The sequence below is a fragment of the Calliphora vicina genome, chromosome 2 (genome assembly GCF_958450345.1).
Source record: "Calliphora vicina chromosome 2, idCalVici1.1, whole genome shotgun sequence".
Lineage (NCBI taxonomy): Eukaryota > Metazoa > Arthropoda > Insecta > Diptera > Calliphoridae > Calliphora > Calliphora vicina.
In genome coordinates, this window is record NC_088781.1 from 127,352,189 (window position 1) to 127,377,242 (window position 25,054).

Genomic DNA, 25,054 nt, shown 5'->3' on the forward strand with positions numbered 1-25,054 from the left:
TCGATATATAAAATTTTTTATTAAAATACATTTATACAAATATAATAATCTAAAATGTTTATGTACATACTCTATAAATGATATTTAAATTATAATATATAGGCATAAATCAGACTCTATGATATATATAGTAAAATCTGAACAGATATATGTTTGTTCATAAATGATATACATACAAATTTATAACTAGATAATAGTAACTAAACAGCTATTCAAAGGAAATAGAATTTGAAATATTTCTAAATTCTGTTAAATTTTTTTTTAAATTTTTCAAACAGGCTTGAATTTTTTAAGATAATAATAAGTTATAGGTTCAATAATTATTCGTAAAAATGATCGAAATTCATGATACAATTTTAAATCAATTGATTTTCATCATATACCTGACATTTTTTTTTATAAATTCTAATAACAATCCAAATCTCTAACTGTAATGTCTAACTATATTCGATGATTTATGATATAGGGCCTTTAAGGCACCCAAACATGAGAGTACCAACGATATTAAGGTCAAGCATTTCATTAATATAATAAAATCATCTGAGGGTGCTTTGCGGGAAAAGAAACCGGTATCGTAGCCATAATATTGGGCACATAGAGCTACAGAAAATGTGCTAATACCCAAGATATTGTGAAAAGTTTTATTTAGCAAAGGACTTAATATTCTCTTGACTTTTGTTGAAAATAATGCCGTTAAACCGGAAGCAAAACTAATGCAACATAAGATGAAGGCAGCGAAACCTGGAATTATGAAAAATAAATTATTAAAGAAAGGTATTTTTTATAGATATACAGATTCTTACCTAATTTCCCATGTATAGAGTGCAGTGAAAAATTTTTTTGTATACATTTGATTAGAACGCCAGCAATGCCACAGCCACCGCCCAAGACCTGCAGCACCCAATGTATAGTGGTTTTGGTATTTCTTCTATAGTTAAAGGTCAAAACATTGTGGTTGTAATGACACATTATAGCTTCAGCCATAAGAAAAGAGAACTGAAAATAATTGTTGATGTTAGTTAATGTTATCTTAATCATTTAAATTATAAAATACTCTAGGGTGTCCAGAGAGAGGCTAGCGCTTATCTCACCGATTACAAATAGTTATAGTTCATGCAGGACACAAGAGGTCCCAAATATTCCAGAGAATTTTGAGTTCAAAAACACATAATGAAATCAGGATTTATAAAATAATAATTCTCCAACATTAGATTCTTCATACATAAGAATTGCCATATTTTTCAGAGACCCCAGATCTCAGAGATTTTATGTTGCTGTTGCACAATCAAAAATTTTACAAAATTTTAATTAGGAAATATTTACAAAGAAGATTTCATAAGTTAGTGTCCGCCAAAATCTGGCATGACTTGACAAATTAGTAGGAGAGCTATATTCGGCAGTGCCGAATCTTATAAACCCTTCACCAAATTATACTTCAAAATAAAAATTTAAAATATTTTTTGGTAAACAAAATTTTTTTTTTTTTCCAAAGATGTTTTTTTTTTGATTTTTTGTAAAAAAATTTTTTTCCAATTGTTTTTAAAATTTTTAATTTTTATTTTTAAAATTTTAAAATTTTTTTTTGGGTTTTTCACTGTTTTTTTTTAATTTTTAAATTTATTTTAATTTTTTTTTTGTTTTTTCACAGCTTTTTAATATTTAGCGAAAAAAAAAATTGGGGTTAAAAAATATTTTTTCCGATTTTGACCCATTAGTCCAACTTACTATGATCTTATACGTCGTTGCAAAGGTCTTTGAAATATCTATCATTAGATATCCAAATTGTCTATATTAATAACTTAGTAATCCAGAAATATGTGAAAAATAGGTCAAAAATCCAGGTTGTCCTGGTTTTTCGGCCATTTCTGGACCGATTTTCTCGGAAGAATTTTGGAGATATTGATGTATGAATCGTGTATGTAAGTTATTTGGGGGCTTCGGAAAGTTGATTTCAACAGACAGACATGGCTTAATCGACTCCGCTATTTATAAGGAACCAGAATATATATACTATGGGGTCGGAAAATTATATTGTGGAAATTACAAACGGAATGACAACCTTATATACACATCTGATCAAAATAATAGATACACCAAAATTTATTTTTTAAAAACGAAAAAAAATAATGGTATATTGTAAAATTATAAAAAAATTCAGTCGATTTTTATTTATAGTTAAAAGGAGAGTAAAAAACAAAAACAAAATATTTCATAATTAATAATAAATATTATAAAGTAAATTAAATTTCTTAAATTTCGAAAAATTTGGTGCTCATAATAATAGATACATTTTTAAAAATTCTTATTAAACAAAAGCTAATAAATTTTATCTTAAAAAAATTAGTTTATTATTAAAGTAAAGCTAGTATCCAGTATATCCACCTTTGTTTTGTAAAACTTTCTCCACTCTTCTGGGCATACTGGATATCAAGTTCTGACACTTCTCCAATGGAATCTCGTACCATATTTTTTGCGTTTTCTCCCATAAATCGTCTTTATTTTTGAAAACTTCCTTCGAAAGCCTTATCTTTAATTCACTCCACAAGTTTTCTATTGGGTTTAAATCAGGGGATTGGCTGGGCCAGCTTAAAACAGGTACGTTATTCTCCAAGAACCAGTTTTTAACTAATCTTGAACTATGTTTTGGGTCGTTGTCCTGCTGGAATGTCCATATTAATGGCATATTTTCCGATGCATATGGAAGCATTACGTTTTCCAATATGTCTCTATACCCACTAGCATTCATGGTATCTTCTATTCGGAATATCGGACCAACACCATTCCATGAAAAGCAACCCCAAACCATTATGTTTCCCCCGCCATGTTTTACCGTCTTTTTTGTAAATTTAACGTGGAATTCTTTTCCTTTTGGTCGGCGTACATTTCTTTGGCAGTCGTTTCCAAACAAATTTATTTTTGTTTCGCCGCTCCATAAAATATTTCTCCATTTTTTTTCGCCTTCACACCCGGACCATTGTAAGTGCTCTTTAGCAAATTCTAATCTTGTCTTGATATTTTTTTGGCGCATTAGTGGCACTTTTCTGGCAATTCTTCCCGGCAATTTAGCTTGTAAAAGACGACGACGAACTGTTTGTGGACTGATTTCGTTACATAGCTCCGCAGAAATAGCTTTCGATGATATAAAAGGGTCTTTTTTAACCATAAGGACGATCCGCTGTTTCTGGACTGGTTTTCTTTGGTCTACCGCGAGTTTCTCTTTTTTGTTTTTTAGATAAAGCATTTTGGACAAAATGTAAAGATCTTCCTATGCTCTTTGCTATTTCCCGTAATGATTTTCCTTGATTTCTCATCGTTTGAACAATTTTTTTCTCATCTTCGGTACAATGATGATTTCGTCCCATTTTCTTCAAAAGAGTCCTATTTTTTATAAAATTGTTGCTAAAATTTAAATTATACTTACTGTTTCACGTAAATAGGAACAAAAAATTGCACAAAAAAAAATTGTATATAAACAAATTACAAATTACTGATGTGTATCTATTTTTATGAGCAAATAATTTTTTTTAATTCAAATAAATTCGTTTTTAAAAATCAACATGAAAGCAAATAGTTGCCAGATTTTTGACTGACATGACATTGCCAGATAGAAATTTTAATAATATGATGTATTCTTAACGCTTGCGAGGAAATTTTCAATGTTACCGCCATTTAAATTTTTCCAATTAGGTGTATCTATTATTTTGAGCAGATGTGTATATATACCCTTCTCACGAAGATGAAGTCTATAATAAGTTTTTTATATCAGAGTGACAAAATCTCCAAACTGCTCTGAACTCAGGTCAAAGGGACAAGTAAGAGAGCTTTATTCGGCTGTGCCGAATCTTATATAACCTTCATCAAAGTATACTTTGAAACAAAAATTTTAAATATTTTTTGGAAAAATTTTTAAAATTTAAAAAAAAACATTTTTGAAATTTAAAGTTTTTTTTTAAAATTGCTGAAAAAATCTTATGGGAAAAAAATTTTTGGTGAAAAAAACTCATTGTAGGCCCGAAAATGTTAGATTTTCGCCATACTTTACAATATAATTTCAGAGTACTTAGAACTAATCAACATATTTATGACTGCTCAAACAGTATTCCGGGGGGAAATTTTTATGGGGGCTAGGTGAAATCATGGACCGATATTGCAATATCGAGTAGAGTATTAGTATTTGCCAGCTAGCTTCTTTCGTTTGTGCCGTATCATGTTTCCAACAGACGGACGGATATAGCTAGATTGTCGTAGAATCGTATAAAGGTCCCAAAATATATATTAGGGATTTCACGTCAAGTGAACCAACTTTTAAAATCGATGTCTTCCGATCGAGATGAAATTTGCGCCAAGGTTAGACCTATTGGATAGTAATAGTAAGCAGACACAATTTTTCAACAAGATCGGTCAAGAACTCTCGGAGTTAGAGGGGGTCAAAATTTGACATTTTGGCCAAACATGTGATTTTTCTCATCCATGTAACTTATTACCTATTGTTCTTAGCAAAATGTCTCCCAAATAGTTTAGATAGCTATTTTTTTCAATCTTTCGAAAAATAAATAAAAAATTTTTAATATTTTTTTTCCGAAATCAAAATTTTTTTAACTTTTTTTCAAAATGGGCCCTTTTTTTCTCTTAAAATAAAGCTTAATTATTTCCCTTGAGGACCTATTAGGTCACTTAGTGAGATGCGAGTTCGATATCTATCTAAAAAAATGTTTTGTAACTCAAAACATGCAATTTTTTACTTTTTGTGCAAAATCAAAAACTTTGTTGACTTTTTTTTGGAAATGGGCCCTCTTTTTAATTGTTTTTTGCTCTACAGAAAGCTCAGATATTTTCCTTGAAGACCTATTTAGTCACTTAGTGGGATGCGAGTGGGATATCTATCAAAATAAATGTTTTGTAACTCAACTTTTTTTTAAAATGGGCACTTTTTATCAAAGCTGTAAATGAATCATTCTTTTTTGATTTTAATTCATTATGAATTAGCTAAATTTTGAATTAATTCATTGAATTGATAAAATGAATTGAATGAAATTTGAATCAATTCAAACGAGTTAGGCAGAAATGAATTTCAATTCATTTCCAATTCAAATGAATTTGTAAAAATGAGTTGCAATTCATTTACAATTCTTTTGAATTGAATTGATTTTGAATTAATTCAAATGAATTAGAAAAAAGAATTAGCAATTCAAATGAATGATTCAAAAATGAGTTGCAATCAATCAAATTCAAGAGCAGATCTCTAGGGGGAATGAAAGATTTCTCCTACCAAAATGAAAATATCCAGTACAAAAATTGAAAAGCCTTGTCCTGTATACGAGCCTGATCAATGAAAACATGGTGTTTGGAGTTTATTTCTTCAAGAAGAACTGATTTTTATTTTGAAATACGCTGAACGACAAAACATATTTAATATTCAAGAAGCAATTAATAATTTTTGAAATTTTGTGACCCACGACCACCCAACAACAAACTTTTTGCTAATATTTATATTATATTTATTTCAAAAAAATAAAACTATCTTCCAAAAATAATCAAAAATCAGGAAAAATAACAATGTATGTAGTTCAAAACACAATTGAGTTTCATAAATAAGGCTAATTAGATTTAATTAGACAACAATAGCTTTTCAAAATTATCATCTGAAAGAAATCCACGTTTAGGGATGTTTAGAATAGAGGCGTACGAAAATAATCTTTCAACACCAGCTGACGATGGTAACTGCGCATTATATTTAATGACATTGAAGAATCTGCTAAATATGCTGCGAATTTCGCGTCGGAGTTGGAAATGAATTGCTAGTTTTTTTTCTAATTCGTTTGAATTAATTCAAAATCAATTCAATTCAAATGAATTGAATTAATTCAAAATCAATTCAATTCATTTGAATTGGAAACGAATTGCAATTCTTTTTTACCAAATTCATTTGAATTAATTCAAAATCAATTCAATTCATTTGAATTGGAAACGAATTGCAATTCATTTTTACCAAATTCATTTGAATTGACTCAAATTTCATTCAATTCATTTTTTTGTGTGAATGATTCGCGAATTAATTCAAAAATGAGTGATTCATTTACAGCTCTGCTTTTTATACCCTCCACCACCATAAGTGGTGAATGAGGGTGTATATAAGTTTGTCATTCCGTGTGTAACATTGAGTAATATTCATCTGAGACCCAACAAAGAATATATTTTCTTGATCCTTAAGAAATTCTAAGTCGATTGAGCTATGTCCGTCTGTGTAAAACACGCTCACGTCCAAAATAAGCAAACAAAATTGGTAGACTTGCAAAAAATGTGTTTATTGTTGTCCTAAGCAGTTTGGTATTGAAAATCAGCAAAATCGGTTCAGTAGAACCAGAGTTATGAACCAAAATGTGAGACAACCTAAAAAAAATTGATAATTTTCACATATTTTTGGTTATTTGTGTAAATATATTGCAGATAATACCATAAAACTTTACACACGTTATTTTTATAATAAAAGGACTAACTCTGGTGAAAATTATAAGAATCGTTTCATGATTTCTCCTATCCCCCATACAAATATCTTCCCGAAATATGGTTCTATGGTCTATAAATGCCTTCAGAATTGCAGTATCCATACAAAATTCATCAAAAATAAGTTTCGTGCTAAAAGAAATCACAACACTAAATTTTTTATGGATCGGCCCATATTTGACCATAGCCCCCATATAAAGTTCACTTCCGAAAATCACTTAAATTAGCATAAATATCTTATAAATATCGCTATTAAGTTGAAATTCGTCATAAATAATCCCCATATATACCAAAATCGCTATACCTAATTATATGATGATCGGCCTATAATTGGTTATAGCTCCCATATATATCAACCTAAAAAATATGTATGTAGGTGGAGGGTATTTAAGATTCGGCAAAGCCGAATATACCGTTCTAACTTGTTTGATTTTTTTTCTCAAAAGAAAGCTTGGGTCTATTCCTTTAAGACCTATTTGTTTGATTAGTGGGATGCGAGTGGGATATATAGCAAAATAAATGTTTTGTAACTCAAGATATACAATTTTTGATTTTTTATTCGAAACTGGTTCAACAAATGCATTATTCGAAATTCTGTTTTCTAAATGTTTTCTATATGTTCTATATGTTCATTTCATTGCGATAATTGGAAGTAAATCAAAATAAATTCAAAACTAAAAATCAACTTCTCAAACATAACGAAATTTTGTTTAACAACTTACCCCAATTGTCACCAACCAGGCATGCAGACCCGTACCAGCTAATCCTGTGCGCAAGCACATCCAACTCATATAGATCGTGACAAAGCCAATGCAAATCTGATTGAGAACATTTAGAAAATATTCTAAACGTTGTAATATTTGACGTGTTTCACTGTTCGGCATGGTGTCCATAGACATTCTGGAAAATCTCGATTTTGCAAATAAGTTCGTAGACGACGTATGCGGCAGACTGTGATAGCCGATATCGTAAGAGGTCGTGGCTGTTGCTGTAGCGTTGTCCGAGCCGTTCGTATCCCCGTTATCCGATGACTTATTGCCAATAGAAATTTTTAACGTTGTGCTGCCGTAATCGGTTCGAATGGTACTGCAAGTTGTAGTATTTAATGATTCCATGTTAAGGCTAAATAATTATAATAAAAAAACACACAGTTTTACTTTGTTATTTTATTTTATTAGTATTAATACTTTATTGTTGTTAAATGTTAAATGTATTTAAAATTGTTATTGTCTCTTGGCGTAATTGTGTTTGCACAAAGTTCTCTTATCAAAGTGTCTACTAGTGTTTTTTTTTTGTTTGAAATTTCGTAAACTTTTTTTCTTCTAAGCTTTGGATCGGGGGTAAAATGAGGAAAGCATGTTTTTCATATATGTTTGATAACAAAAACATGTGCAAGAGAATATTTGTTTATTATTTAAATATTTAATTTACAAAACATAAGTACTTACTCAATAAACAAAGTTTTGAAAGTAAATGAACCATAACCACTACTAAAACAGATTAATATCAGACAAAATAGTTTAAAAAGTCTCACTATAGCAGTCACGGTTTGAGATGCTTTAAATGTGTTAATCTAAAAATCAAATTTAAGGGTATAAAAATCTAAAAGGTTTTAAGACGTGAAGGAAAACTGGAAATATTTATGTTAAAGAAGAATTTAAATACGTGTTGAGGCATATAAATATTTGAATTTGTCTGGGGGAGTAACAAAACATGTTTATTCAAGTAATCTGATCTTTATGAAATATTCATTGAAATATTTTCATTGTCAGGTGTATCGTTTTAATACACTATAACCAACTGGCATATGATTTATTATAACACTTACAATATATAAAATCAATGACAATAAATAATTTACAACAATTTAAAACAAACGATGCAGATCATACATAAATTTTGTAATTGTTTGTAAACAATATCGTACACACCGGAAGTTAAACTTAAACCTGTTCTGAAATGTTGTATAAAATATATAACACTTTTTTTTTGCAGAATTTACATAATAAAAATATATAAAAAATTACAAATATTTATAAAAAACAAGTAAGAGAGCTATATTCGGCTGTGCCGAATCTTATATACTCTTCACCAAATTATACTTCAAAATACAAATTTTAAATTTATTTTTTCCAAAGTTGTTATTTTCATTTTTTGGAAAAAAAAATTGTTTCAACATTTTTTTTTTTAATTAAAATTTTTTTTTTTAAATTTAAAATTTTTTTTTTTGGTTGAAAAAAAAAATTCGGGTTAAAAAATATTTTTCCGATCTTGACCCATTGTAGGTCTTATATACATACGTCGTTGCAAAGTTGTTTTTTCATTTGGAAAAAAAATTGTTTCAAAATTTTTTTTTTTAAATTTAAATTTTTTTTTTAAATTTAATTTTTTTTTTTTTTAAATTTAAAATTTTTTTTGTTTTTAAAATTTGTTTGGGTGAAAAAAAAATTCGGGTTAAAAAATATTTTTCCGATCTTGACCCATTGAAGGTCTTATATACATACGTCGTTGCAAAGGTCTTTGAAATATCTATCATTAGATATCCATATTGTCTATATTAATGACTTAGTAATCCAGATATAGGTCAAAAATCGAGGTTGTCTGGTTTTTTCCTCATATCTCAGCCATTTGTGGACCGATGTTGCTGATTTTAAATAGGAAACTTCTCGAAAGCATGTCTGACAGAATTATTGAAGATTTGGATACCGAAGATATCTTGGGTCTTCAGAAAATTGTTTTCAACAGACAGACGGATAGACAGACCGACGGACATGGCTTAATCGACTCCGCTATCTATAAGGATCCTGAATATATATACTTTATAGGGTCGGAAATGAAAAATGTAGAAATTACAAACGGAATGACAAACTTATATATACCCTTCTCACGAAGGTGAAGGGTATAACAAGTAAGAGAGCTATATTCGGCTGTGCCGAATCTTATATACCCTTCACCAAATTATACTTCAAAATACAAATTTGAAATATTCTGAAACTAAATTTATTTTTTTTCCAAAGTTGTTTTTTTTAATTTTTTGGAAAAAAAATTGTTTCAAAATTAATTTTTTAAATTTTAAATTTTTTTTTCAAAATTTTTAATTTTTTTTTGTTTTTTAATTAAAAAAATTTTTTTTTGGTGAAAAAAAAAAATTCGGCTTAAAAAAAATATTGCTCCGATCTTGACCCATTGTAGGTCCAACTTACTACGTCGTTGCAAAGGTCTTTGAAATATCTATCATTAGATATCCATATTGTCTATATTAATGACTTAGTAATCCAGATATAGGTTAAAAATCGAGGTTGTCCTGGAGATTTGGATCCCGAAGATATCTGGGGATTTCAGAAAATTGATTTCAACAGACAGACGGACATGGCTTAATCGACTCCGCTATCTATAATGATCCAGTATATACTTTATAGGGTCGGAAAATTATATTGTGGAAATTACAAACGGAATGACAAACTTATATATATCCTTCTCACGAAGGTGAAGGGTATAAAAACATATTGTTTTAATCAGAAAATATAATTTTCTTAATAATGCCAACACAATATAATATTTTTCTTAGAACTTGGTTTAGCTTGTCGTTGTTCACAAACACATTTAATTAAAATAAAAAGCTCATTGGTGGGTTTCCCCGTTTTTATATAGTATGTAAATTACAATGAGATTTTATAATAACAATTTTTATAATCTTTTAAATTGTCGTTATTTTTTTTTTATTACCATTTTAGTTTCGATACTCTCTTCATTAATATAAATAAAAATACACCCTTTAATTCTAGTTGCAAATACAAGACTGTTTGCATTTGGTCTTTTGAAATATATTTGTGCTGGTTTATTCTGAAAAATATTTAAAACCAGTTTGCATCAAGCAGTTTTTAATAATAGTCTTTATTTGTTTTTGGCAAAGTAAATTGCAGCAGTTTAGGAAATTGGGCAATGTTGACATAAGATTATAGCTACGTATGTGAATATAATTCCTTACTTAGGTGGCTCTATAACAGTGGTCGGCATAAAGAGAATATGGACAATAATATATATATAATGTTATGCATTTTCTTTCTTGTTTTATACCAACCATAAAAAAAAGATGTGAGGTATTTTGACTTTGTTATTCCGTTGGTAACACATCAATCTATTTATCGCAGACCCGCATTAGTATATGAGGAGCCGCAGAACAAAATTGATTTTTCTAGAAGATTTCAACCCAAATATTATAAAAATATAAAAAAAAATCAATTTGTATAAAAATTCGAAAATGTACATTTTGTTCTGTGGCTCCTAATATATAATCTCTCCTCATAAGATTCTAAGACGATCTTACTATGTCCTTCCGTCTGTCTGTTGAAATGAAAGCAGATAGTTGGCTGACATTTTACGTAAATACTCTCTGTTGATAAGGTTTGTTTGGTATTAAAAATCGGTCCCTTATTGCTGCTAGCCCCAATAGAAATCTCCCCCGTAATACTGTTTGAGCAGCCATAAAAGTATTGATTATGCGGCAATCCTGATAAAATTTTGCAGAAATTAATTCTAAGTATGTACTCTGAAATTATACTGTAAAGTATGGCGAAAATGTGGTAACATTTGTCCCTAGTCCCCATACAAGATCACCCTCAGAAAATAACTTGAACATTCATAATTGTCTTATTATAATTAATATAGTAATGAAATTGGACATAAAAAAGTTTTATATGAACCTAAATCTTTATTCCAACTTTTGTGAGGATCGGTCCATAATTTAGCCTACCCCCATATAACCCCTTTATCAGAAAAATATTTTATTTTCAATTCAAGTTAAAAAATACCTCATATTGATGGTGGGTATACAAGATTCGGCACTGCCGAATATAACACACTCTCTGCTCTACAACCAATTTTTTAATTAATATTACAATAAGGGTTTTTATCCCGGGAATTCCCGGTACAAATTTCCCGGGAATTTTGCCAAGTTTTCACTACCTGATTCCCGGAATTTTTAGTCGGGAATCCCAGGAATTTAAAACTGATGAAAATACATAGAAAACTTTATTTTTTTCACCAAAAACAGTGAAAAGTTTTTTACAGTTTTTTGCCTATCTATATCTTGGCATTAATAGACCGCTTATTATTATTTATTTGGGGTTTTTCGTATGAAATTTTAAAAAGAGAATTCATTATTTATAGAATTTATTTCTTATTGAAGGTTTAAGACAATTTTTTCAATTAATTTTGTAAATGATTTGATTTAGCAAAAATTTAATTATTCAAAGTTTGAATAAATTCTGTTTAATTAACTTTAAAATTAATTCAGTTTAAACAAAGGCTTTGGAATGAATCTAAAAAATTAAATATTAGGAATGGATTTATGGAATGAAAGGATGACATTTTTTAATTACGAATTAAGCTCAAATTTTATTAATTAATTCGAAGCTCTGATATTTAATAATTATAACACTAAGTTTTTATATAAAATTTGGCTATAATATTCCTAATTTACAGTATCATTATATATTTCGGGAATAGCCGGGTACACGGGAATGTAGAACAAAATTCCCCGATTCCCGGGAATCAAAAAAAGGTCGGGAAATTAAAAACCCTATTTACAATACAAGCAGAGTAAGGAATACCATACCAGAGTCACTAGCGCGAATCGAAACCGCAAATTCTCTACAACTACATTGTTGGTCTTGAACTGTGTGCTTTCTGTTGGATTTTCCAAGTGTTTTTAGATCTTTTTATACCAAAAAGATGGTGGTTATTTGGTTTTTTTCTTCGAAAATATCGAATTTTGTGCCAACAAAGCGTCATATGCGGGAAGTTTAGCTTTAATTATTTTATTTGAATAAAAGTGCCGCTGAAGAACACCGATTGCTCACCAAAGCTTATGGTGAATGTGTTCAATCGGTTTCAACGTGCGAGAGATGGTTTGTGCGGTATAGAAGTGGCGATTTTGACACGGAAGACAAAGATCTCCTAGGCAGGAAAAACAAGTTTGAAGACCAAGAATTACTCCATGAAGTTTGTTGTCAAACTCAACAAGAGCTTGTAAAATCATTGGAAGCTACTCAATCAGCAATTTTAAAACGTTTGTGAGCAGCAGGATTCATCCAAATGCAGGGATATTGGTTACCATACGGATTTAAGGCGAGAGACATAGAAAGACGATATTTCATATCCGAAATGATGCTTGAATGTTATTAAAGAAAATAATTTTTGCACCGAATCATTACTTGCGATGAAAAATTAATCCATTACTGTAACCTGAAGCGTAAAATATCGTACGTGAATCCCGATCAACCAGCCAAATCGACACCAAAGCCAAATATTAATGGCACTAATGTAATGCTCTGTATTTGGTGGAGCAAAAGGATATTATCTATTATGAACTGCTGAAATCTGGCCTGACCATCACATGGAACCTGTAACGAACGCAACTGATTCATTTGAAGCGAGCATTTGCCGAAAACCCCCCAGAATATGCCGCCACACATGAAACCGCAATGTTCCGCCATGACACCACTCGGCCACATGTTGCAATACATGTTAAAAACTATTTATAAAGAAATGGTTGGGATTTTTGACTCATCCGCCTTATAGGTACTGCACCGTCCGACTACTATTTGTTTAGCTCTCTCTGGGATACGCTTCATTTTGGAACAAAATATCTGAAATTAGCTTGATTCGTTCTTGGCCTCAAAAGATGAGCAGTTCTTTTGGCTCGGAATCCATTGGCCATGACTAACAATTGCCAATACTTTGAATAAATTTATAATGTACAAATGTTTCCAAAAAAACTCAAAAATTTTTAGAAAATCCCGTATTTTTAAGATAATATATTCTAGGGCCTTACAAAAGTCTAAGACAATCTCTCACAGTGGGAAAGATATTGAGCTATGAAATTTTCCCCAAACTAAAAAAATTGGAACAAAATGTCCGCCCCACATTTAAAAACAATTCAAAAATGTTAGGACCTAAATGATTTTTCTTACTATTTCCCTCTTGAAAACACCCAAAACACTTCGTGTTGACTTTGATTTTTAACTGTTTTTAGCTTTAGCCTAAAACGGATATCTTCGTTTTATTTGAAAGCTGATCTCCTTTAGAACTTCTCAGTTACAGCGGTTACATCATGTATAATTTATTCAATTATGTCAATATCATCGTTATAAGAGAGCAGCATAGTTGCTGTTTTGTTCACATCGGCTGTATCCAAGATTTTGAAGATATTGCACGATAAGTTTTCGCCTTGGCTGAGCCTTCTTGTGGTTTAGCTTTTGTTTCTCTCAGTGTCTTTCTGCAAATGTAATCCGTTTTTCTCTTATCAGGCTCTTGAAGGCGACTTTGTTATAAATAAAGAAGTGTGATTCATTCTTTATTGATTACGAAATAGCTTTCGAAAGCAATTTGCATTTCGATGGTCTTTTCCAGGATTTATCGCAGTGTAAATATTTGGGCACCTGCGATGTTTTTTTTTTAAACCAGCCAATTGATAGATTTTGGGTAGGGCAGTCCAAGTCACTCTCTATTTTTTTGGGGTTGCGTTTTAATTTCAATCTATTCATTCGCAATCTTGCAAGTTCTACATATGTAGCCCCATATACTCAGAATACTTGGCATGTCAGTAATCAGGGACCGAATTAACGAATTCGTGATCGAATCGAAAACTAATTTCGATATTGAAGTTCGGCCCTAGATCTGTTTTTATTTTCAACATAAAGGTATGTCATTACCATAGTCTCTGCTTTGTTGTTTGATTTTCTGGTAGAATTTCGAAATTCTCTAATTGATGCTTTTCGATTTTTTTCTTTTTTTGGGAACAAGCTCTTCTTTTCTACCTTTATTGCACCTTAACTGATCTCCTAGCCAAAGGAAATAGCCTCGCCTGGTGCACATTGTTCTTCGCTCTCGTTGCTGATTTCACTCATCGTCGTATGATGGGTGTCTGTCTTCCTTCTGGCTTACTGCAACCAATTTCGGTATTTTCTTTATGGAATTTAATAGATCAATCAATAATTTTGGTCAACATTAAGCTTTACAGAGCCAAGACTACCTACTGACTTTTGTATGCTGATAATGAATATATGAATTTCTACGATCTTTGCTTTTAGAAGGATGGTCCAACATGTTGATTAAATTCGGTTATCGTGTTATCGAGCGATGTCTATTTGAACCCTATAGTTTTTTATTGTATAATCCGGGAACTTTTCTTAAACATCTTAAATAACTTCCGATCCATTCGTGAGTTGGGAGCCAGAAAATTGGTTTGACAAAATGAGCTACTGCGGTGCCAACCTAGTCTATAGCATGAAAGATATCGTGTTTCATAAATGTAGTTGTTTGTTCATTCTAATAAAACCGTAATATTCAGTTTTTTTCATTTTATAATATTTAATTTCCTACAATATTATTAGTATTTGCATGGAGAATATGTTCCGCCGATATCTTTAGGATGTGAGCAAATTTATGCACTTTATGCTTTAAGTATAACTGTAGTAATACGATTAATTATTAGTGTATTTTATTAAAATACAATTTAAGTTACATTATAAAATATTATATTAATAATATATATGTATAATAAATCAGACTCTATGAGATATATACTAAAATCTGAACAGATATAGGAATATGAATAATATACAAAATAAGTATGCTCATAAATACAATTTAGAAGCGATTTTCTTTTTTTTTTCTTCTATCTAAAATAGCTAAAAATACTCAAACATTTACAAAACAGAGTCCTCAAAGGACCCAAACACGAGAGTATCAACGATATTAAGGTCAAACATTTCATTAATATAACAAAATCTTTTGAGGGAACATTGCGAGTAAATAATCCGGTATTGTAGCCATAATATTGGGCACTCAAAGCTACCACAAATGTTCCTATACCCAAAATATTGTGAAAAGTTTTATTTAGCAGAGGACTCAGAATTCTTTTCAATGTCGTTGAAAATAAGGCCGATAAACCGGTAACGAAACTGATGCAACACAAGATGAAAGCGGCAAAACCTGAAAATATATTTAAATTAGTTAATTTATTAAAGAATGGCAGTTTGGGAAATTTGCCTAATTTAGCATGAGTGTTGAAGAGATCGAATTTGTCATGTATAAGTTGGATTAGTACGCCCGCAATGCCAATTCCTCCGCCCAATACTTGTAGGACCCAATGTATGATGGTTTTGGTTTCTCTTCGAAAGTTTAGGGTCAGTATATTGTGTTTGTAATGACACATTATACCTTCGGCCATAAGGAAGGAGAACTGAAACGTTTTTTTTTTCAATTAGTATTTTAATATAGGAATAGACACTACAAATGTCGCCATCGGAAATGCACTTTTTTTCAATCACTAACAATTTCAAGAAACTGTATTGTTTTATAAAAATATTCATGAAGAAGTTTTCCTTTTCTTTGGTTTTTTTTCGGAATTAACTCTCTTCGAAAAGTGATCAACATTTAATTTTCGAAATTTATTCATCACTCACCCCTATTGTTGTCAGCCATGCATGCAGACCTGTACCAGCTAATCCTGTACGCAGATACATCCAACTTATATAGATCGTTACAAATCCAATGCACATTTGATTAATAATATTAAAAATTATTTCCAAACGATCAAAAACGAGAGCATGCATGGGACGCGTTTCACTAACCGGCTTAGTATCCATAGGCATTTTGGAATATCTTGATTTTGTAATTAAATTTAAAGACAATGAAAATGGATTTTTAAAACTAAACAATGGAGTAAGTGAAACTGTCTGCACTATTGCTGCCGATTCGTTTTTCCGCCGATTCGATATTCAATAAATTATTTTTAATTTAAAATTTTCAACGTTGTGCCACCGTAATCGGTTCAAATCGAACTGCCAGCTTGTAGTATTTAATGATTCCATTTTAGGGGCTACTACTTGTACAATACAATTTTTTGTTGCTAATTTTAATAAACTCAATTAATTAATTATTGCTATTAAATGCTTTAAAATATATTAAGTACTATATTATTGTTTATTTTGGCCTAATTGTTTTTGTTTAAAGTTGTCTTTTATCAAACTCTATAGTGTTTTTTGTTACTTTTTTTAAAAAATTTCACTAATTTTGTGTCTTGTAAGCTGGTGATAAATGGTGGAAAAAGAAATGCTCGTATTTGATAATAAAAACGTGCAAGAGCAATTTGTTTATAATTTTAAAATAAGCTTATAACACTGATTCTAACCGGCAAATATGCAATATGATTCTTATTAGGGATGCCAAACGGGACTGGGTTTTACAAATCCCGGGATTCGGGATCCCGGGATTTCGGGACTTCGGGATTTTAGTTAAACGTCAAAAAAATCAAATTCAACAATAAAAAATATTAATTTCATTAATATATTTAGTAAAAATATAACAAATCAAAAACTAATGCATTAAATCAAAATGGTCCATGATTTCCCCTAGCTCCATACAATTGTCCCCCGGAGTACTGTTTGAGCAGTCATAAATATCTTGATTATGCGGCAATCCTTATAAAATTTTGCACAAAATAAGTTGTAAGTACTCTGAAATTATACTGTAAAGTACTGCGGAAATCGGGCTACATTTGCCCCTAGTCCCCTTCAGAAAATAACTTGAACATAAATTTTGTAAAAGTGTAAAAGCCTGTCAATGCAAGGGAGACGTGCTGCTCCCTGATTCAAATGAAAATATCTGGCTGCGTTTGGATTTGAAGCGAGATTAGTATTATAAATATGCTAAAATTTAGCTTTTTAAGTATTTTGGGTTCTTCAAAAATCTTCCTAAAATATCAAAAATCTCATAATCCCGGGATTCATTTGGTTTTAACTCACTTATATTCTTTTTTGTTTGGTTTTAAACTCACTTATATTCTTTATTAGAAACTTATTGAAATATTTCTAAACTTCTTCCAACGTGTCCTCTAATATTTCAACACTTTTGGAAATCTTTTAAAAATAGTAGATAACTGGACTTTAGATCCTGATGATTCATCCACTAAATTCATTTAATTGTAGTCTAGCATTTAATTATCTGTGAAAAAATCGCGGTTTTAAAATTGTTCGTTTTTTTAGAAACTCTCAATTTACCAATCCCTCATTTGGATTTGAATTTAAATTGGAATTAAACAAGTAAGAGAGCTATATTCGGCTGCGCCGAATCTTATATAATATTATATACCCTTCACAAATACAAATTTGAAATATCTTTAGGTAAACAAAATTATTTTTTTTCTAAAGTTGTTTTTAATTTTTTTTTTAAATTTAAAAATTTTTTTTTTTTGGTGAAAAATATTTTTTCCGATTTTGACACATTGTAGGTCCAACTTACTCTTCAAGAAATTATACTTCAAAATACATATTTGAAATAATTTTAGGTAAACAAAATTTATTTTTTTTCCAAGGTTGTTTTTTCATTTTTTTCGAATTGTTATTTAACATTTTTTTTTTAAATTTAAAAAATTTTTTTTTTTTAATTTTAAAAATTTTTTTTAAAATTTTTTTTGTGATAAAAAAATTCGGGTTTAAAAATATTTTTTCCGATTTTGACCCATTGTAGGTTCAACTTACTATGGTCATGTATACGTCGTTGCAAAGGTCTTTGAAATATCTATCATTAGATATGCATATTGTCTATATTAATGACTTAGTATCCAGATATAGATAAAAAATCGAGGTTGTCCTGGTTTTTTCCTCATATCTCAGCCATTTGTGGACCGATTTTGCTGATTTTAAATAGGGAACTTCTCGAAAGCGTGTCTGACAGAATTATTGAAGATTTGACAGACAGACAGACGGACATGGCTTAATCGACTCCGCTATATATAAGGATCCAGAATATATATACTCTATAGGGTCGGAAAATTATATTGTGGAAATTACAAACGGAATGACAAACTTATATACATATGTGTACCCTTCTCACGAAGGTGTGGAGGTTTTTCTTGAAAGCGAAAATTCATTGACGATATTATTGAATCCTTGGTATCGTGTATGCGTAAATTTTTAAACGGTATCACAGTTTGTAGTCTTCTTAATTTCAGGATGTTTTTTTCGATATTTTATCAGAGAAATGACTTCCCTACCATTTTCAAATACAAATATGTTCTTTGGTCTGAGAAAACTTATATTTGGAGAGGGCCATTTTCATTTTAACGACTTTACAAAAGGATGCTGGCAGTAACCTGTGATTATATATTATAACTTAACCCAGATATGCCGACTGTACATGTACTTCTTGTTTACAGGATACCGCACGTTTATCAAAATACCATTTTTTTTGTTCACATACTTAGTACTCACTAATGCCTCATGGGAGATTGTCTGATCGCATTATTTTTTGCTACTATTTTTGAGTTATTGAATTTTTAATTTGTGATATTTTCAGTCTATATGGACATATCTCGTTTGTACGGAAAGTAAAATTTTGTACATTTACAAGTGAATAAATACTATATTTTTTAGGAATTTATATTTATTAGGGTGATCGTCCCGGTTTTTAATAACCGGTTTTTTTGTTTAAGTCGGTTTCGGATAAAACTTATTTTCTTCTTATTTCTAGGCGTTTTAATATTTTGCCAAAAAAAAAGGTTAACCGGTTATTATTAAAAAACCGAAACCGGTTTATATTAAATTGCAATTTTTCGAAGAAATCGTTGTGACCCAAATGTCCTATATATAGGACGACTTTAAAAAAACACCTTTTTCAATCAATTTTTTTTGCAATGTTTTTTATTTCAATGTTTTTTATTTCTCATTTGCTTCCAATATAATATAAAAGTACTTTTAAAATGATCAAGCTCAAGCAGTCGGCATATATGGGTTAATGAAAACTTCTCCATATTAAAATTTGTTCAATGCTTTCAAATCATCAAGATAATGTAAGTACAACTTAACAAAACCCATTTTTTTTAAATTAATTTTAAAGATAAATTATACATCAGTAATATGGCTTCTTATTTAATTCATACAACATATTTCATTGAAAATTTCTCGGAGTATTATATTCTTCCTCTAAATGTGGCAACGATTTTTGGAATATTTCAAATAAAATAAGCTTCAACAATCTCCAATTATAAAGAAAACTAATTTGTAATTTTTATATTAATTTTTATGTCATGGTTTTAAACACTTTTAAAATATTATATTAATTTTTCACTGTGTATTGTTAACATTTACATATGTATTATTTATTAAGAAAACATAGAAAAAATCAATAATGACTTCAATCAATTAAGATTATACATAAATCTTGAGCACCCTTCAATGCATGATTTTTAGATTTATTTTTCTAAAAAGTATCATTTTTATTTATTATATTTCCTTTAGATTTAGTTTGATTTAGAATTTCTTTAGCTGAAACTTTTTGTACTCCATTTGATTTTTCTGAATTAAAATCTGAATTAGTATCAAGTTATATTCATCTAAAATGGAACTGGAATGTAAACAATTGGCAACAATTAAAGGGTCAATTAAAAACTCACAGCTATCCGGAAATTTGAACCAGTTTAGAATTTTTATACAAAATATAACAGTTTTTTAAACACTTTACATTAAAAAAATAAATTTGATAAATATTTATGTATCTAAGTTCATATATAAACAAAATCATTATTATTCACAGAAATTAATTAAAAATTCTCTTAATAATGCAAACACAACATTAAATTTTCTTAGAATTTAATTGAGCTTGACTTTATTTTTTGTTTTGTTCGTAATTATAACACATTTTATCAAAAGCTCATAATGGGTTTCCCCGTTTTTATATGTATGTACGAAAATATATAAATAATAAGAGTTTATAACCTCTTTGTGTTGTTCTTAATCAGGCTTGAAAATCTTTTTTAATTTTACAAAATTTTTATTACGATTTTAATTTAACACATCAGCGTTTAATAAAATAAAATTACACCCTTTAATTCTTGTTACTAATACAAAACTGTTTGCATTTGATCTAGTGAAATACATCTGTGCTCATTTATTCTAAAAAGACGCAGCAGTTTTGCATGCATTTAGTTATATTTATGTATTTGTTTTTGTGTTTTGACAATACTGAGAGACGATTTGAAAATTACTGCAAGTATAAACAGAGCGTTTTATTTGTGATGATTTGGCAATGCAGACTTCAAATAATGGCTACTTGGTTATACGCTATACTAAGGCTTGTTTATCAAAGATGTAATGAAAAATGGAATGGACAGAAGGACCATTAAATGTAAATTTGATACGATCGTAATTTTTTGCAACAATTTCATATTCACTAGGGTATTCATTCGACTAATGATCGTTCGATTAATCGAATAATTTCTTACGAATAATTATTCGAACAATTTAAAAATGGCCATTTTCGAATAACGAAATTATTAAATTGCTTAAAATTTTTCATAATTTCAAATTTAAATAAGTAATAATGACTCACAAAAATTGTATTGTTTCTGAAATTCGACAAATAACTAAAGACAAAGGGAAATTCGATCACTGTAGATGAGTGCTCCGATAGCTCCTTCTATAAATATATAAATAAATATTATTGCAAGAAGTTACAATTCTAAAAACTTAGGACTTGATCCAATGAAAATAAAAGGTACGGAATAAAATATTTGTCAATTAGCTGGCGAAATATTAGAAGAATCGCATTTAATAATCAAAATATTAACTTAGATTAAAGTGGAGTTGAAATTGATGGAGAATGTGATTGAGGATGACATTTATAATGATTACATTGAAATTGATGAAGGCCATGATCTTAAAATATATGTATATAAGTGATGTTATTAACCGCGTAAGTAAGTGTTGCAAAATATTTAATAAATCAAATGATAAACACAAATATTGCAAACTAACGTTTTGTTGCAAGAAAAGCATGGAGTTCGTCTTATGATGATTTTGAACATCGCTGAACATCTTTGCCTAACATGGTAATAAACTTTTTGCGTATTTGTAAATACGTCAATCATGCACTGCCTGACTTCAAATTAGCCACGTTCACTGACAATTATATCAAACTTTGGAAAGATTCCCTTAATTGTGTAATTCGCCAAGACCACTTTATTAAGCAAAGATTCGGCAACGTTGATAGAACTGATGTATAAAAACAATTTGTTATAAATAATTTAGAAATAGTGAATAATTAATTCACTAAAGAATTAGTTACTCAGTTTAAAACCGGAACTAATGAACGACATAAAAAAGTTCTTAATACGTTTATATTGTACTTGAATTCAGGATCATGTCCAACTAGCTCAAATTTTTTAAAGCTCCAAAACGGAAACTAAAGGGTTTGCTAGTCAATTGTTTTGTAGATTGTTCGGGAGTGAATCTGATCAGAATATTTCTGTTGAAAATTTAATGATGGACTTTGTTTTCGAATGTTTTTTAACATTATCAATACTTGAATTGTTAACTTTAACGTGATTTTTTGTTTTTCTTTAACAATAAAATATTAAGAAACCTACATCAAAACTTCATTCTTTACTTTTTTAATAATTCGAATAATTCGATTAATTTTAAACATGTGATCGAATTATTCGAACAAGTTAAAATCTCTTATTCGTTTTATTTGAACAAGAGAAAAATCGAATAATTCGAATACACTAGTAGTCACACGATGCATCTCTGATACATTCAAAAAATTTACAGTAACAGGACAAATTTATACAATTATATAAACTCAGAATGATTTTGCTGCTAAAGCTTAAGTATTTGGTATAGAAAATCATGTGTATAACAGTATTTCCTATAGAAAATCTTGTGTATAACTGTATTTTATTGTTTATAACTGTACATTATTTTCTATAGAAAATTTTGCGTGTAACAGTATTTTCTAAAGAAGTTTTACAATTGGTTTTATTATAACTGTTATATTTGTTATTTAAACATGATGTAAAACTCGATATCATTACTTGCTTAAACCAAAACGACATTATTGACAATGATTTTCTATAGAAAATTTTGAGTGTAACAGTATTTCCTATAGAAAATCTTGTGTATAACAGTATTTTCTATAGAAAATCTTGTGTATAGCAGTATTTTCTATAGAAAATCTTGTGTATAGCAGTATTTTCTATAGAAAATCTTGTGTATAACAGTTTCTTCTATAGAAAATCTTGTGTATAACAGTTTCTTCTTTAGAAAATCTTGTGTATAACAGTTTCTTCTATAGAAAATCTTGTGTATAACAGTTTCTTCTATAGAAAATCTTGTGTATAACAGTTTCTTCTATAGAAAATCTTGTGTATAGCAGTATTTTCTATAGAAAATCTTGTGTATAGCAGTATTTTCTATAGAAAATCTTGTGTATAGCAGTATTTTCTATAGAAAATCTTGTGTATAACAGTTTCTTCTATAGAAAATCTTGTGTATAACAGTTTCTTCTATAGAAAATCTTGTGTATAACAGTTTCTTCTATAGAAAATCTTGTGTATAACAGTTTCTTCTATAGAAAATCTTGTGTATAACAGTATTTTCTATAGAAAATATAGTGTTTAAAAGTATTTTCTATATAAAATCTTGTGTATAACAGCCTTTTCTATTAATTTTATTATAACTGTTATATAAACTTATAAACTGAAAATATGATGCAAAACTCGAAATGAAACTGTTATACTTATAAAAACTAACTGTTATTCATGAACTCTTATACCGAACAAATATATCCTCTGACTTTTTGTTGTATTTAAACAACTGCATATTAATTAGTTCCAGACAGATTATAGAGTATATTGTAGAATTCTAAGAAAAATACTTTAAAGTTTTCTACGTTTTACATTTGTTATGACAATAAAAAAAAAAGTTTGTGGTTTTTTCTAAAGCACTATTCAATTACACAAACATTGACCTTAAAATTTTGAAAAACAAAAGCTGATTTTGAAACAAAACTATACCAGTGGGAAATGTCTAGTCCCAGTTGACATTTTCATTTGAAAACATATAAAAAACAGATAAACTACACAATCTAAGCACTATTTTGTCAATGTCTGGTTATTTGTTTTCGCAACGATATTCAAAAAGTCGTAACGAAAAACTATAACCAAACATTGAGATAAAGGGCATAACTCTTCCAAAAAATAGTTACAAAATTTAAAAGTATCAAATTAGCAGATCCAATAGTATAGAAAAACTTTCTAGTATTCAGAATCCAAGCTAAAGTCAGGATATCCCATAGCATATGCTAAAATCCTCAGTAGGACCGTGAAATTTCCAACCAGGTTTAATAAAGCTAAACAAATATATATGTTTCCATCCGTTACTATGTAAATCTGTTTAAAGGTTTTTTAAATTATGCACATAAATACAAATCTTTTCTTTTGAAATATGTATATACTTCAGAATATCTTATTCATTATAACAAAAAAAAAAAAACAAACAGAAGAGTCATAACAGGCACAATTTTAAGTGTTGAAATTATTTTATCGATATGTTTTTATAAAATCACGTACAATGATAAGAATTACCCGTTTTAATGTATTATTTTTGAAAGCATTTTTAAGCCAAAATATAATAAAACATTATTTAATAAAACATTTGAAATTAAGACTATTTACCAAACACGTCAGTCAGTACAATGAAAATATATAGATAGATATGTTTGTATAACAGTTTTGAAGTTCATAAACGTTTTTGTTTTAGAAATAAAAGCAATGGAGGTCACAATAGAAGCAGCAATTAAAAGCAATATTAATGTTATTAAATAATAGAAACAAAAATTTATTGTAAATGAATATAAAGTGACTTCCAATAGGGACTTCCGAACTTTGCTTTAAACAGGAAGACTTCTGCACGAGTTATTTGGGGGCATGGTCGCCTCAGATAATGAGGTAATGTGAACTGGCCACAGATATCGAGCTATTTGTCCTCGTTAGACTTTTAATTTAAAGGTATGAAGCTCTTAATGAAATACCTTTTATAATTTCCTAATTGCTTTAATGTTTGTTTGCATCTTTCCAGAGCTTTCTGAAGTTCCCGGCATTTGGAAATCTTATCGTACTGGCGCAACGTGCCACACAGCTCATACCACATTGGACATTCTGCTCGAGTGATTTGGGGGCATGGTCGTCTCACGTGGAGGTGATGTTAACTGGCTACTGAGATCGTACTGCTTGACCTCGTTAGACTTTTAATTTAAAGATAGGAAGCGCTTAATGAAATACCTTTTATAATTTCCTAATTCCTTTAATGTTTAGTTTCTTTCCCGAGCTTTCTGAAGGTCTGTGGCATTTGGAATTCTTATAGTTATATTCGCGCTTCAAATCCTAACTATGACAGATTTCAATCAGTGATCATAATAAATAGTAAAACATAAAATTTGTTAATTACAAAGTGCACTTGTGATTATTCTGATCGTCACTGTACAAATTTTGATAAAACTATGAGCCTTCTTCTATTGAATATTAACAAAAAATTCGATAAAAATAGCCGTCAGATTCTTAATTATAACAGTTTAAACATTTAATTAACTTTTTATAATATAAAAGCACTTAGTTATAACAGTTTTTGAAAATAAATACAATTTTAAAAATAGATCAAAAACATTACCGTTAATATAATCTAACAAAACTATTTAAACATTCAAAATT

General features: G+C 29.3%; 2 protein-coding genes across 4 annotated transcripts; both read right to left on the minus strand.

The window, feature by feature from the left end:
* Positions 1 to 20,410, minus strand: LOC135950330 (transmembrane reductase CYB561D2-like). Of its 3 annotated transcripts, none has more exons than XM_065499874.1 (4): positions 20,286 to 20,410; positions 7,227 to 7,626; positions 804 to 996; positions 1 to 741 (listed from the first exon to the last, which is right to left on the minus strand). In XM_065499874.1, the coding sequence occupies exons 2-4, from the start codon at positions 7,617 to 7,619 to the stop codon at positions 425 to 427; spliced, it is 903 nt and encodes a 300-aa protein (XP_065355946.1). In that variant the 5' UTR covers positions 7,620 to 7,626; positions 20,286 to 20,410; the 3' UTR covers positions 1 to 424. The 3 variants fall into 3 exon arrangements, with proteins under 3 accessions (XP_065355946.1, XP_065355947.1, XP_065355945.1); XM_065499875.1 differs by lacking the exon at positions 20,286 to 20,410 and adding an exon at positions 15,975 to 16,195; XM_065499873.1 differs by lacking the exon at positions 20,286 to 20,410 and adding an exon at positions 10,231 to 10,287.
* Positions 14,960 to 16,163, minus strand: LOC135950854 (transmembrane reductase CYB561D2-like). Its single transcript, XM_065500378.1, has 4 exons — positions 15,975 to 16,163; positions 15,559 to 15,751; positions 15,220 to 15,501; positions 14,960 to 14,976 (listed from the first exon to the last, which is right to left on the minus strand). The coding sequence occupies exons 1-4, from the start codon at positions 16,161 to 16,163 to the stop codon at positions 14,960 to 14,962; spliced, it is 681 nt and encodes a 226-aa protein (XP_065356450.1).
* Positions 20,411 to 25,054: the final 4,644 nt, after the last annotated feature.

Bases quoted from the DNA above. Each gene is read 5' to 3' on its own strand.
- LOC135950330 (XM_065499873.1), bottom strand. From the start codon at position 10,256: ATGAAGAGAGTATCGAAACTAAAATG. The intron at 7,627-10,230 runs GTAATAAAAAAA...ATAATTATTTAG, and splicing joins AGAGTATCGAAACTAAAATG to CCTTAACATGGAATCATTAA. The intron at 997-7,226 runs GTAAGTTGTTAA...AATTATTTTCAG, and splicing joins CCTGGTTGGTGACAATTGGG to TTCTCTTTTCTTATGGCTGA.
- LOC135950854 (XM_065500378.1), bottom strand. From the start codon at position 16,163: ATGCCTATGGATACTAAGCCGGTTAGTGAAACGCGTCCCATGCATGCT. The intron at 15,752-15,974 runs GTGAGTGATGAA...AAAACGTTTCAG, and splicing joins CATGGCTGACAACAATAGGG to TTCTCCTTCCTTATGGCCGA. The intron at 15,502-15,558 runs GCAAATTTCCCA...ATATATTTTCAG, and splicing joins CAACACTCATGCTAAATTAG to GTTTTGCCGCTTTCATCTTG.